We start from the raw sequence: 14,836 nt of genomic DNA, 5'->3' as shown, positions 1-14,836 counted from the left end.
TAGATTTCATAGTGTATATTTGTACATGTTGTACGAGATCCTTTTTCTTTTCATAGTCTTTTTCCATACTACCATCCATCAAGTATATACAAACACCAACATTTCCATAATGTGCAGTATGAATAATTCAAACACAGCTTTAGTGCTCACTCTATGTCTCACTAAATGTTTTTCAAGTAGCAACACCCACGACATGAAGGATAACTGAATCAGAAAGGAAAGCATGCATTTGAAGTAAATGTGAAGTGCCCAATAATAAGCAAATATAATGTAAAAGATGTTCATTCATCTTGAATGGAATGGAGGCATATTAAAAGAGCCATCATGAAACGACACAAGAACACTTACAGCGCATTGATCTTTAAAATAGATTTTATTTACCATTTTGTAATTCAACAGTTTACGATATACAGCCGACAGGACTAAGACATTTCAATGAATTTTGGCCCTAAAGGTTGAAGAACAAGAAGAACAGACATGGTTAGATAGATAGACAGATAGATATGATAGAGGATACCAGAAGAACTGTGTTCTCTTTTTCTCACTTGTGCTTTTCCTCTCCTCTCCCTCCATGAAACAATTTACATTGGCATAGCAACAACACAGCATTAGTCCACTGACTCTTGGACAGTTTCTTTCAGCCAGTCGACTGAAGATGAGACATTATTTTACCACACTTGTTTTCTTTTGTCAGAATGGAAGTGTGAATTATTATTCTGAATATACGTCGTTTTTTTCCCCTCCCCCTTGTTGCTTATACAAAAGAAACAAATGATTTCCCTAAAGTGCTGAAACATAAGAATATGCTTATATGAGCAGTAGTAAGAAATTCAAGAGGTAATGGTCTGTAATTTACAGAGAACTACAGACACAAGGTACAAATCACAGTTTTGTCTTTCAGTTCAGTAGAGCAGTTTGTGCTGTGAATTTGTGTATAAAAATGGACGGAAGCTTCACGTTCTTCAACATCAGTGACTTTCTGCACAGCCACTTCAGTGTAAGATCAGGGTAGGCAATAGCATATTAGAATCTGAAGACATGGTGAATAATTCACTTCTCTCGGTTGTATTTTTTTCTTTAGGTTTCCTGGAGGACTAAAATGGTCTTAGTCTTTTGGCAGCCAGATAGATGAAGGTTTACTTTACCAACAAGAGAAATCTAAATATAAACGCAACTGGGCCCTTATCGGAAACATATATGTCATAATTTCCTAAAATGTCCATGAAACAATGTGATGTTGTGATTATGCATTAGAGCTGCACAAGAATGATGAGTTAATGGGTCCTGATGCTATTTCGGTCTTGGTGGCAGAGTAATTTTGGTGTTTTGATTTTGCTGATTTTTTAACATTTTGTAACAACTATACTACTAGAAAAAAAATGTTTGGGTTAAGGGCCACAGAATATTAAAGGTAAACAGCGATATACGACTGTTGGCACTGCACTGTGTAAGATATACACTTATGTACAGTATAGCTTTAAAGGGCCAGTGTGTACAATTTGGCGGCATCTAGAGTAAAGGTTGCAGATTGCAACCAACTGAAAGTTCCTCCACGTGCCAAACATGTGAGAGAACTACGGCGGCCAACGCGAAAACGAGAACGGTCCTATCCAGAGCCAGTGTTTGATTTGTCCATTCTGGGCTACTGTAGAAATGGTGCAACACGGCGGTCCCGCTCCATGAAGGGCTCATTCTAAGGTAAAGATAATACTTGTTCTTATTTTCAGGTGATTAAACACTAAAAAGGAGATTCCCCCCCTAAATGCTACACAGTGGCCCTTTAAGTCCGTGTGATACTGTCAAATAAAAGCATCGTCACGTAGCTGCAGCCGCCATCTACACCAGCGCTCGCCATTAAAAACGAATCATGTTTTTTTGTAGTTGAAGTTTAGATCCAAAGCTTTTTGTTTGGAAATGCTTTGTTTCATATGAGCTGGCTTTATCTTAATCGTTCAATGAATACAACTTCAAAAGCAAACAAAAAAAAGTAGTGTCATTTAACATTGGATAAACAATGATTAAAATCTGAAGATAAAATGTAGTTTTCTTTCTCTTCTTTTAGTACAAAATGTTTTTTTTCTTTCTTAAAAGATAGACTATATCATTAGCAGAATAGGACTTGGCTAGTTCTGATAGGTTAGAGGTACACTGACATCAATACTGACACTACACCTGCTCTTCATGCACGCTCAGCAGTAAGAGCTCATCCACTACACACAGAGTACACAATACACCCGACGTCGTCTACATTACACTACGAGAAAAATGACAAAATCAAAAAACAAAATGAAACAATACCCGCCCTCCTCCCCCCGCAGAAACACCCTTAACCCCGCCCTCGAGATAAAAGCAACGATAAACACGCACATACACACAGTCCGATTATATATTTTTTTTACATTACTGTACAAAGGGAGGATAAGTTGTGGGGCCAGGAAGGATGGCAAGGGTCGGGATGTAGAGAGTGAAAGCATGGTAACGCGGAGGCTAAGCTTCACTTACTACAGCATGAATACACGAGACAGGCAACCGCACACAGGAAATGGTCTGAGCTACAAGCTGTCCCACTATGCACTGAGAATAAAACCTCACTTAGAAAGTGTACAACTCCTTAGATCAGAATCTCTACTCAGAAGAAGCAAGCTGATAATGTATGGTTTCAAAGAGCACCTGGATTTTGCAGTAATTTGATGAAAAAAATAAACGCTGTTACAAATTACAATGTGTGGTGGGAATATTTCATGAGTAAACCAAAACCATTAAGTCAAAACGGATCGAAACCAAAGCTACAATTCTCCACTTATGTGAAGAGCCAGTGTATGTTTCTCTGGATAGAAATGCTTGTTTCAGAATGCTCACTGTGCTTATTTTACTCTCACTATATTGCAGCTTCTGTGCTTATCACTGTTATTGTTGCTTCCTTGACATTTTCAAGAGGACGCCTGGCGTCCGTTGGGCTCTTTGTATGTAGTTCACCGCTCCACCTCTGTTGTGCCTTTACTACCCTGAGTGTCAGCATCACCCCATCTTGTGGATGAGTGGAGCAACTGCACCTTTATGTTGAAACCACTCTCCTCTTCTGAGGAACTGTGGGGGAATAGTCAGATTTAGTTTGAAGCTGTGCTTCGATATTTGCAAAAATTGTTGAAAAACCTGACATGCATGAACACACATAAAATCCTTAAAAGGATAGTTCACCATTTTGGGATATATGCTTATTTGCTTTCTTCCAGAGAGTTGATTTACTCACATGTTTGTATGCTGACTGTGAAGCTGGAGCCAGCAGCTGGTTAGCTTAGCATAAAGACTGTAAACAGGGGAAACAGCTAGCATGGCTCTGTCCTCCTCGGTCCTCTGAAGCGCACTAATCAACACATTATAACTCGTTTGTTTGATCCATCCAAAAGCGTCAAGACGACAATTTGCCAAATAACTCTTGGCCGGGACCAGTTGCCAGGCAACCAGCAGATGTTTTTGTGTGTATGAAACAAACAAGATAAAAAGGTGTTAATTAGTAAGCATCAGAGGTGCTGGAGGAAGATTCCGTTACCTTCAGACAGAGTCGGCCTAGCTGTTTCCCCCGTCTCCAGTCTTTATGCTAAGCTAAGCTAACCAGGTGCTGTTTCCAGCTCCATCTCTACCGTACACACATGCGATTGCTGCCCATCTTGCCAGCTGACTCTCAACAACAAGAGTATTTCACAAAATATCAAACTATGCCTTTAAGTCTCTCTCCACATGCAAATACGCTGTATGCAATATACAATCTTGTATATTTAGAGAATATGTTCCACGCTCACCCTGGTATCATAGCCCTCTAGCTCCCCAAACCCATTCAATACTATCGACGACATCACAGCTCGCAAACAAAGAAAAACTACTGTGTGAAGAGACATTACAGCCAGACCTGACGCAATCCCAGAACCCCCCCACCCCCTGACTGTGAAGCTAAAATCATCTCACTACCACCTGAGCAAGCGTCCAACAAAGCATCTCAGATGGAACGACAGCGGACCACGTGATCTTCACACATCTTTTCATGCATTTGTTCAGTAGTCAGACTGCCATACGCCTCTGCGACCATAATACTACAAAATTGTCCTGGTTGCGTTCCAGTCGGACACTTTTTTAGGAAAACCCAACCCTGCATGCTAGAGAAACAGGCCCCTCTCTGTCCTGTCATACCCTCCGACAAAACGACAACAACAAATCAAGTCACAGATGAGGGATGGTAAACAGGGTTAATTGTGATTCTGTAGTTTTTTTTTTATTATTATTTTTGTACAAAATAAACATATGCTGTCTTTATAATTATTTACTAAGTTACTTTACAATAATGAGAGGTAAAAGGAGAATTCTACTGAGAGAACAATACTATACAGCTACATTTAAATCTACATAACTCATTTAAGACTCTCTTTCTGTATCCTTCTGGAAACAAGCTGCCTCTCTCTGCTCTCTGTCTCTTCACCAGCCTCAGCACAGCTTGGCTCAGAGCTCTGAAGTAAAATGCTTGTAAATACATTAAAGGTTCCACTGACTGTAAGAGACTGACACCGTACCAGTCTTGATAAACAGTATATATATATATATGTTACCAAAAACATGTGCAGGACTCAGGTAACTCAGGTGCTTTTGGTAACATGCCTTAATGGGGCAGATTGCTCCGACCCACGGGAGACAAAGACCACGACACACTCACGATCCTGTCACTGGCTAAGTCCTCTAGCCCGGATCCTCCTCCGTAGGCTACATCCCGAGATGCATTTCACTCAAACAGAATGCCTGGAAGACTTAAGGAGAGATGGCACTTCTACATACAGCGTTGCATCCACCTGTTTTGTGTGTATGTGTGGGTGCTTTTTTCGACAGCGGGGAAAGTTAGGTGGTTTCAGATCCCTATAATCTTGAAAGGCCACCTTAGTCGAGGCAAAGTTTCCATAGGCAAGGAACAAAACGTAACCACAGAGTTTAACCCTGAGAAATGGGCACTGTCGAAAAACTGGAAACAAATGCTTCGGAGGCAGAGACTACAGCACCGTTTCAACTGACATTTCTCTGCTGAGTTTTCAAAACTTTCAGCAGCTTTAATTGGAAAAAGTTACGAATGGAGGACATTTCCACGGAAAATCCGCCATGTCAGTCGCCATCTCGGGTGTTCGTTAAATGTGTGTGCTCTATCGAAAAAAGAAGCATAAAAATAACAACAGGCTTAGTATTAAGCGGAGATGAACTACGGTTGAGGTCACTGTGTGCTGTAAAATGTACAATAGTGTGAGTGTATGGGTGTGTGAATGAGTGCGACCGCCTCTTTCCCTGGCCATTGAATTGAGCCGATTTCCATCTTGGAGCGCCATCGAACTGCAAATGGCCGGTTCATTGACAGTTCACCCTGCTTCACTTTATCACAGCACCACTGTATATATCGCACCGCAAGTCTCCAGCTGTCAAATCACTGCTGCTAGAAAGTCCCCGATCCCACACAGACCCAGCTAACAGAAGAAAGGAGAACATGGTGCTGCATGCACAAAACAAACACATGCAGCCTCACAATCTACCGCACCTCTAACTGCATATGACGATGACATATACAAGTTTTACAAAAAAAAAAATAAGAAGAAAAGAAAGGAAAAACAAAACTGCATTATTAAATTACGTGTAACAAATTAACAACCCACACCCACGCACACGCTAACATACACTCAAATCGTTTGGATGACGACCCAATTTTTTTTCTTCCTTTCGCTTTTTTTTTTTATCTTCGTTTATCTAGAGACGACACACAGATAGATAGATAGAAGAGGTTAGGATAGATATAATAAGCCCTTACAATATGTAAAGGTCTCCAGCAAATGGGATCTCCCCCACAGAGGACTGTGGGAAAGTGGGTTGAGGATGGAGGAGAAGGGAGGAGAAGGGAAGAAGAGAGGGAAGAGATGGTGGGGCACAGCAGGGGGGTGTCCCCGGTAGCGCTGACAGAGCACGGTGCCGTCTATGCGCTGGGGTTGGGGCTGTTTTGTGTGTTGGTGGAGCCGTTGCTTCCCTGGATGGTGAGGCTGATCTCATCCCTCCTCTCCTTCTCCTCCTCCTCCTTCAGCTCCTCCTTTCGCTCTTCCTTCAGCTCCTCCTTCAGCTCCGCCTTCTCCCTGAGGGGACGAGACTCCACCGTGTCTTCGGAGGCTATGGGGGCATAGCGGCCTATCCGGTGCTCCAGCAGGGCAGGGCCCCACGATGGATCTGGCTGGCAAGCGAACTTGAAGCGCTGAGCGAGAAAGAGTCAGACATCAGTCAGAGCTGCTTCAATATGAGGGGAAACTAATTAATTTAAGCTGGAAGTACAATATAAAATATACCAGTCATGATGTAAATGCGATCACAAATACCAGCTCCAAAAACACTTGATGAAAAATGTCAATAGTTAAAGCTGCATTGACAATTCAACTGCTTTCAGCCTCTAAACGTCAGCTGACTCCTCTTTCACTGTTCCACTGCACACACTTCAGCTACGACTGGTTCTCTACTTTACTACTTCAACTGCTTTCATTTGTTGCACTTCAACCGACAGTAGGAGATGCTTTCACAGTAATATTAAATAAACCATTTTTTCATCAATAAATGTGTGCACACTTATGTATAAAAATTCAAGCACCCAAAACATAATGCAGCTTAGTGCAGCAGAATGCAGGATTAACAGTGACAGACACAGAGATGCACACGCACGCACTCACTCAAGCACACCCACAACCAATCTCATTGTCTCCCGGGGTGTCTGTACCTCTCTGAAGGTGGCCCCTGGGGACCTTGAGATCTTGTAGAGGGCATAGACAGGTATGCAGATCACTGAGGACATAGCCATGCAGAAGCCGACACCCAGAGACCAGCCGGGATACACATAGTCATTGTAGGTGATGGGCTTGTACTGGATCACTGTGAAGATCAAGATGAACTACACGGACAGAAGAGAGACGGTGAATGAGTAAGGGCGTCATCATTCAGAGCAGGTGTCTGAAGAAGCTGATGGAAATTAAACTTCTTTTAAAAACACAGAGGACAGAGAAAACTAAAACAACTAAAAATGTATTTTTAAATGTTTTTCCTTCAATATCTGTAACTGACATCCAACATACCATAGAAAGAGGATCATGATGTTACACTATTTTATCAATTTGACAATATTCTGTAAAAACACACGTAGGATATACCACGAGAATTAGACATAAATCATGAAGCATTTCCCATCCTGTTGCTATGGTCAAAGTAAAAAATCATGACTTCCTGTACGGTTTATCAAAAGAAACCAGCATTAAATCAGTACAGGTGAAGTCACTGGAGACAGCAGCATAGCAGTCCGCTGTTTAATTTCAAAGATGCAGATAATTAGGATGATAAATCATGACAGTTCTAGCAGAGGCCCTGCAGAGCAAGGCATTAATCTGAGCAGTGAAATGAAAGAGAGAACAAAAAAACGCCTGAAATCTGACCAGTAATCCACAACAATGAATTTCTTGGTTGGCCCAGCAGCTTAGTGGGCTAATGCGCCTGCTTGGGAAATAGCACATTGATATCAGCTGCATGTGTCCATTTCCCTGTCCGAAAGATTTGCTTTTAGAAGTTTATACTGGAAACAAAGCCAAACAGTAGCCGAACAGATTGGTGTTGATGATGGCGGCTCAAATGTAGGTCAGGTCCCACACAATGCGACAGCAACACGGATGAAGTTTAGAACCGCACCCTCAACGTCCTTCAGATCGCTGCATCAACGCGCGGGCTGGTTTCCCGCAACGATCAGATGTCCACACCGTTTTGCGGAAAAGGCCAAAAAGATGTGTGCAGCGATTGTTGTGTTCTGATTAGAGGTCCAATCCCTACGACAGTGGTCCCGGGCCAGCAGCCATGTGTGTATGCGTGTGTGTTCACTTACAGAGATAATGAGGGGGGAGATGAATCTCCAGCAGACTTTGAAGAAGAGAGGAGGAGGGAAGCCCAGCATCATCTCAACGTCTTTAAAGTATTTGGTGTGACCTGCCATCAAAACAAAGAGTTATCCAAGGAAAGTCCAAAGGTGTGCATTCAAGTTTGATCACTTTACATTCTAATAATGACATACAATATATATATATATATATATATATATATATATATATGTATATACCTGAGTCAGCAGGTGGTCTCTCTAGTCCCTTTACCTCAAGGTGAACCCTACCCTTCATTTTCCATGACCAATGCAGTGCTCACCTTAAACGGCCTGCCACGCTTTCATAATGAACCGTTTCTGTCTAAGGGTGTGAATCTTTCGGTATCTCACGATTCGCTTCAAAATCAATTCCCAATTCAAAATGTATTCTCGATTCAGTACATAGGGGTGCTCATTTCAGGATCTGCTCCAGTCCGCTGTGCGCTAATAAAGGCGGAGTCGTGAATCATGGCAAGAAAGCAGAGTAAAGTGAGAATTTCAACAATAATTCATGAATTCATAATAATTATTGGTGATTTAACTTTTAAATAATAGAAGCAGCGACTCTTAATGAACTTTCCTCTCCTATGCACCTGTCCCCATCTTTTATTTCAATCAAACCCCCGATGCTTTCGGACTCTATTATAGCTGCCCTGAAACTATTTCTTTATGGAATTTCATAGTTTATGTGTCACGGCATATTTTCTTCTTTTAATAATGTGAGGTCCTTTGTTCTAAATTCACATGAGACTAAAAAAAAGCAACAAAGCCTATTTCCATCCTTACCATAAACATACATGAGGCAGATGCACATAATGCAGGAGATGACAACCAAAGAGAAACTAGCAGCATAGTTGTCCATCAGTAGCAGCCAATAGATTCCCGCCTGCGCACAGAAAACAAAGAGTCACCTCCATGAGAGAGAACGAGTTGCGTACAAAGACACGATCTGCATGTGTTTGGGACTCACCCGTGTCGTTAGTGGCACTCCCAGTAAGAATCCAATTACGGCCACTGACAGTGTGACAACAGTCTTGTTCCGGATGATCCAGTCCGTACCGATCTCATCGACAATGGCCGTCACCAGCGTCTCCAGCAGACAGAACTACCAGAACAGGGATGAAGGGTTTATGAATTAAATTAAACGAGAGACGAGTCTGGACTGCTGCACAAACGTCTTCTTACATAATGAGAACGAGGGTACCAGGAATGTCGACAGATTGGAGACGTTTTTTACGTTAACAGTTTACACACTAGAAGGACTTCTAACGTCATTCAAAGTAGAAAGTCTGACATTTGAAGAGGAAAAAGTTCCGCAATAAATGTCCAGTAGATGTTAAATTTCTATTTGCACTATATTGTCAATGCTTTGCTACGGTATTTTCTGTGAGCAGCTACATATTTATCCAACACACAGTTTCATCACTTTTGTAGTATAATGCGTATGCATTCCACCAAATATTTTAAAGAGGAAAAATATGCATTACTCTGTGGGGAGGGTGTGGCATAACAATCCTAATTCCAGGCACTTAATTAGGTGGTCAAGAATAAAAGGGCTTTTATATTTACAGGGTAATACATTACAACAAGTGCCTACAGCCCAGCTAGAAGTCCTTTGAGGCTGTATTTGTGTTGGTGCTTTAAGCTAAATGCTAATGCTGGCATGCTACCAAATTCAAAATGACAATGTAAACATTGGCTAATAAGCACTATACACAAAGCACAGCTGAGGCTGATGGGAGACTATTTAGTTTTGCAGGTATTTTGCAGGCGGCGACCTCCGAGTCTAAAAAGTGAAGACAATGCGGAGGTGCATTACACTTGCATTCCTTGGGACAGAGGATGTCGTATGCTGTACAGATTGTAAAGCCCTCTGGGGCAAATTTGTGATTTTGGGCTAAACAAATACATTAAATTGAATTGAATTATATAAGTATTGGAAATTAGAATTTGGAGCTCATAATGGATCTAGTAAAGTGATAATTAGTCAAAATGAGGTGGAATATTGTCTCAATAGTTGTTGAGTGTTGCATCACCAAAGTCAGTAAGGTTCATCCTTTAGGACGATGAATATCTGTATGAAATGTTTTGTCAATCCATCGAGTCGATTTCACTAGATGATAAGATAGGGGATCACCAACACATTTAAGATCATCATCTGAGGACAATGAATGCCAAATTCCATGAAAATCCATTCGAAGGTTGTTGAGATAACTCCGTCTGGGCCAAAGAGGTGGAGCGTCAAACACACATTTCCATCCCCTGAGCCATATGTATCACCTTTCCTCAGGGTGTCTGTCAACTCTACAATTCTTGTTGTTTGTGGCGAGAACACAAGGTTGACTGAGGAACACCAAGATCCATATAAGCGGTTGACCTCTGTATCAAGTAAACTACGTGTCGATGGAGGTGTTGGTATGGTCGGACATGTACAGTGTACAGTTTCTCAGCCTCACCTGAGTCCCCAGTCCCAGGAGGATGAGCATGAAGAAGAAGAGCAGTGACCAGAGTGGTGAGATGGGCAGCAGAGTGAGGGCTTCTGGGTAGGCCACGAAGGCCAGACCCGGGCCGTGGTCGGCCACCTCCGACACGGGGACGTTCAGGTTGTGTGCCATGAAGCCCAGGATGGAGAAAATGACAAAGCCGGCATACACGCTGGTCGCACAGTTGGTTATGCTGATGATGATGCTGTCTCTGTATGAAGAAAAGAGAAGAAGAAGAAGCATTCATTTAACTGCAGGGAGTTGAAACCACTGTATCAAGCATTGTTGTCATTTACACTGTCCCTGTTCACAGAAGGCACAGGATAAGAGAAAACGTACCAAATACAAATACCCAAACTGATTCCCTAAGAAAAACCTTATGTCTGGTCATGTAGGGTGGTGCCCCATGTCCTGATTAACTATGAGCGACTGTGAACACATCATTCAAAGGCTACTTCCGAGTACATTTTTCATCATCGTCAACTGATACACCGCACATTAAGAGAGCTTTTTACTACTATCTGTTAATTACTCAATAACATGCAGCGTGAAAGAAAAGCAATTCTTAACGCAACGACAATAGTGCCAACGTGTGAAATCTATGAAGTAACGAGGCGATCGCAGCAGCAGAGAAGAGAGCGAACGTGATCTAACTGAGATTTAGTATCTCTATCAAAGGCGCCCGAGCGAGTGGAGCAAATGCATCCCCATCGTTCAATAAGGGGGGGGCAGAGTTATAGTTTTACCACCCAACTCCTTAAAAAATAAAAAAAACAGTTAAAAAAATAAACACATGACAATTCAGTCCCCATAATCAGTAGGGGTGTAAATCACAAATTTCATCACGGTACGATATCATATCGATCTACAATAAGCTATTTGCTGATATCACAAAGTCTGCCACGATACAATTTTGATTTGCTTCAATTCAGAGACGATATGAGGCAATATCACATGCACATTGAACACAATCAGTTACACTAAAATATGATTTTACAATCTTATTACTGGGCTCTGTGGGGATGAGGTGCGCTTGGATGGAAACTGGTGAAACAGACGTGCGGTGACTCATCTTAAAGATGATTATTTATCTTTCCAAGTTTACCACACAATTTAAAACATAACCACACATGATGACTACTGCTGGTATCAACATTTCAGGCATTAGCTGATAATCCACCAACACCTACAAACAAGATGTGTTGCAATGAAGGGAAGCTTGAGAGAATAAGTGCTGCAGTTCCACCTGACACAAGTGCCACAAGGTTGCAGGTGCAAACATTATTAACACATAACTGCACGGCAATTTCATTTGTGTCATGCCTCAAGATAAAAAAATGTTCCTTTAAGCGTTGACCAAACTATCCAAGGTTGGTTAAGCGCACAGGAGCTGCTGTGACTTCAGTCTCAAGGTCAGGGAGAATGGCCGTTGCTATTTTTCACTAATGGTGCCGTGTTGCTCTTTGTAAACCACTATTTGAAGTCCCAGAAGGATGAGCTGAAGAAGAAGAAGAAGAAGAAGAAGAAGAAGAAGAGCACCTGAATTCATGATGGTATTCATAGCAGAGAAAGCTCAGATTCAGTTTGAGATCTCTAACCCTTAACAGATCTGTGCTGGGCTGACTTTACCCTCTCTGGGTCAAGATGATTACGACTGGGATGAAGACGTAGCAGTGTCGAAACATTAATACTAAAGGTTGCCAATCGGCTCTGCTCTGAGAAGCACCAGTCTGAGCTGCATGCTGCTGGAGGAACACCTTTTTCAATCTTCAATCTCTCTGACTCAGACTTTGTTCAGATTTAACAAGGGAATTATGCGGTTGCACCGTTGCTCTGTTTCCTCACATTTCCCGTCAGGAATAATCACAGAGGATGACTTTGTCAACTCCACAGGGACGGGGCTGCAGAACACAAGCTGATTAGGCCGCCGCGCAGCTGTGTGCGCAGATAGCACAACCTCGAGCTGCTGGCGAAGGAACAAATTATATCTTCAGCCCCTCCAATGTCCCTTACTCGGTCAGCATGTGTGGACAAGCTCGGGAGAATAAATGACATCTTCTCCTCTCTTTATCGCCTCCCATGTCTCCTTTCCCCACCATCTGAACTGTCTCCTCTGCCCCTCACTTGCTCCCTTGGCGTTTAAGCACAGTGCAACCAGCCCCTTAACACATTATCGGAAAAACATTATCTCTGTCCCTCCTCCTGTTTTACCTTATCTCGTCTTCTCTTTGTAGACCTATAGCCCTGACTCACTCTCTCTCTGTCGCTGGTTGTCTCTTCCCTCTGTACTGAAACCTCCAGAAGCCAGTGGTTTAGCTCCTCTTCTCCTACGTCTCAAGCTTCTCTGATCAGTGCAAATATTAGGATGCTGGTCTGTGTTGCTCAAACAGTGCAGCAGCACTGTATCCTGATGCAAAATGAGCATGGTAATATTGACACAGGCAAGCACTCACACTGTAGCTGCTGCTGTCATTACAGTTCAACTGCAGCAGCCTCGCCTTCTTTAGTGCTTTGCAAAATCCAATGGCATGTATTCAAACATGCACGATCATCAAGCTGTCTTTGTTTCTGGAAAGCCAACAATGTAAAATACGTAGGGTTTCACTCAAAAGCAATGTACAGACTCATTAAAAAGCAATCCCTCTCACAACCATTTGCGACCCACTAGAAGTGTGTGGCGGAGTCTCTATCTGCAGAAACCCCGCTCTCTGGGCGTCAACCGCTATAAAAAGGTAGCGGCCAGGTGCCAAATCTTAAGCACGCATCCGAGAGGAAGCTACAAAAATGGCAGACACAGCGTCGGGGAAAAAAACGCAGATATGGGGAGGTGAAATGCCAAGCGGAGCGGAGAGGGAAATCTGGGATTCAATTTCACGCGCAGGCGAGCATTTATTTTCCCCTTAATTTTGAGAGTTAAATGTGGGTTTTTTGGGGGAGGTTATGTAGGACTGTACTCAATTTAATTTTTTTACATTCAAAACGTCTGTTGTGGTTTTCGAATAAAGCTTCTGTTGAAATATTTTTATCACCAAAAAAAAAATCCTCAAATAAAATCCCCAATCTGAATAAAGTAATTCATCTGATTAAATGACTTAGTCTTATTTATGAAATCAACGTTTCTTAAATAAACATAACTCGTCAGTGTCTGCTCTCCCTTTGCAGGTTTTTGACTGCAGTGAAAATGTGTTCTTTGAAATGCAAAGAAAAAGGAATTGAAGCTGAATATTTAGTTGGAGAAAAACATGTGCATTTCGGAAATGATTACATCAATCTTTTTTAAAATTCTATGAAGCCACCACTGGAATATGACTCTAAAAATGTTACTGATAGTGTTATTCACTACCGACTTCACCTGTCTCTCCTCTGATCCGCTTCGTGTGTGTGGAGAGGCGAACGCCCACTCTCTGTGAAACATGCGAGCCGAGGATATTAATGATCATGTGAAATTTTAGTAGAATTATCTTAGGGGACTAAGATTCAAATAACAGGTTCAAACAGAACGAATGCAACAAAGAAAAGAAGAAAAATAAAGCTGGACAGCGTTCGAATGTTGATTCAGACTTTAAATGTTATGAATGAAGCTTTGATCTATTCGGTACATCCCTGGGGTTATGATCTGGACTATTTCTTGACTTCCAGGAGTCTCCTCTGGTTGCCAGGCAAACTCCCAGTGACAAGGGTCCAAGAAATATTCCAGCACATAACGCTCCAAAAAACCCCAACTTATTGTTGTCACACTTTTGTATTCGTAGGGCTTAAAATAATATAAGATTTTAATTAGTGAGCTTTTGAGGCGCTGGTGGGCGTATTTTGTCACTTTAGGACAGACCCAGGCCAGCTGCATTTATGCTAAGCTAAGCTAACCATATTCTGGCTCCAGTCGCACACGTGCGAGAGTGGTATATCGATCTTCTCATCTAATTCTCAGCAAGAAGGCCAACAAGCGTATCTCCTAAAATATTGTAAAGAAAATGTCAAAACAGTCTCAAAGCAGCAAAGGTCTTTCTTGTTTATCCAACCTGTAACAGTTGTTGTGGAACTTGTTGTAGGAGGCCATGGTAATGAGACCACCCCATGCGCAGCCCAGGGAGTAGAAGATCTGTGACGCCGCATCTCCCCACACCTACAAAACCGAAAACCACATACAGTCAGCAGTAGCACAAAGAATTCATCTTTCCATCTGCCCCGTATTATGTGTTTGCGCGAATACCTTTGCATCGAGGACCTTCTGCCACTGTGGAGTCAGGTAGTACTTGATCCCGTTGATGGCTCCGTCCAGGGTGATGCCGCGGATGAACAGGATGGTCAGAACGACATAGGGGAATGTGGCTGTGAAGTACACCACCTGCGCGCACACACACACACACACACACACACACACACACACACACACACACAC

The 14,836-nt window shown here is 42.3% G+C and overlaps 1 protein-coding gene across 5 annotated transcripts in view; it reads right to left on the bottom strand.

The window, feature by feature from the left end:
• Positions 1-354: 354 nt before the first annotated feature.
• Positions 355-14,836, bottom strand: part of slc6a9 (solute carrier family 6 member 9) — a 70,088-nt gene continuing 55,606 nt past the window's right edge. For all 5 annotated transcript variants that reach the window (XM_031854419.1, XM_031854422.1, XM_031854420.1 and 2 more), the window contains 8 exons: positions 14,648-14,782; positions 14,457-14,560; positions 10,411-10,648; positions 8,925-9,059; positions 8,741-8,840; positions 7,922-8,022; positions 6,776-6,946; positions 355-6,262 (listed from right to left, as the gene is read on the bottom strand). In XM_031854419.1, the coding sequence (XP_031710279.1) occupies positions 5,993-6,262; positions 6,776-6,946; positions 7,922-8,022; positions 8,741-8,840; positions 8,925-9,059; positions 10,411-10,648; positions 14,457-14,560; positions 14,648-14,782 (1,254 nt within the window). In that variant the 3' untranslated portion in view covers positions 355-5,992. The remainder of the gene's footprint in view (positions 6,263-6,775; positions 6,947-7,921; positions 8,023-8,740; positions 8,841-8,924; positions 9,060-10,410; positions 10,649-14,456; positions 14,561-14,647; positions 14,783-14,836) is intronic.

The sequence above is a fragment of the Anarrhichthys ocellatus genome, unplaced genomic scaffold, assembly GCF_004355925.1.
Source record: "Anarrhichthys ocellatus isolate YVR2014 unplaced genomic scaffold, GSC_Weel_1.0 scaffold15, whole genome shotgun sequence".
In the NCBI taxonomy this organism is placed as follows: Eukaryota; Metazoa; Chordata; class Actinopteri; order Perciformes; family Anarhichadidae; genus Anarrhichthys; species Anarrhichthys ocellatus.
Note: the sequence above shows the minus strand (reverse complement) of the source record. Positions and strands in the feature narration are given on the sequence as shown.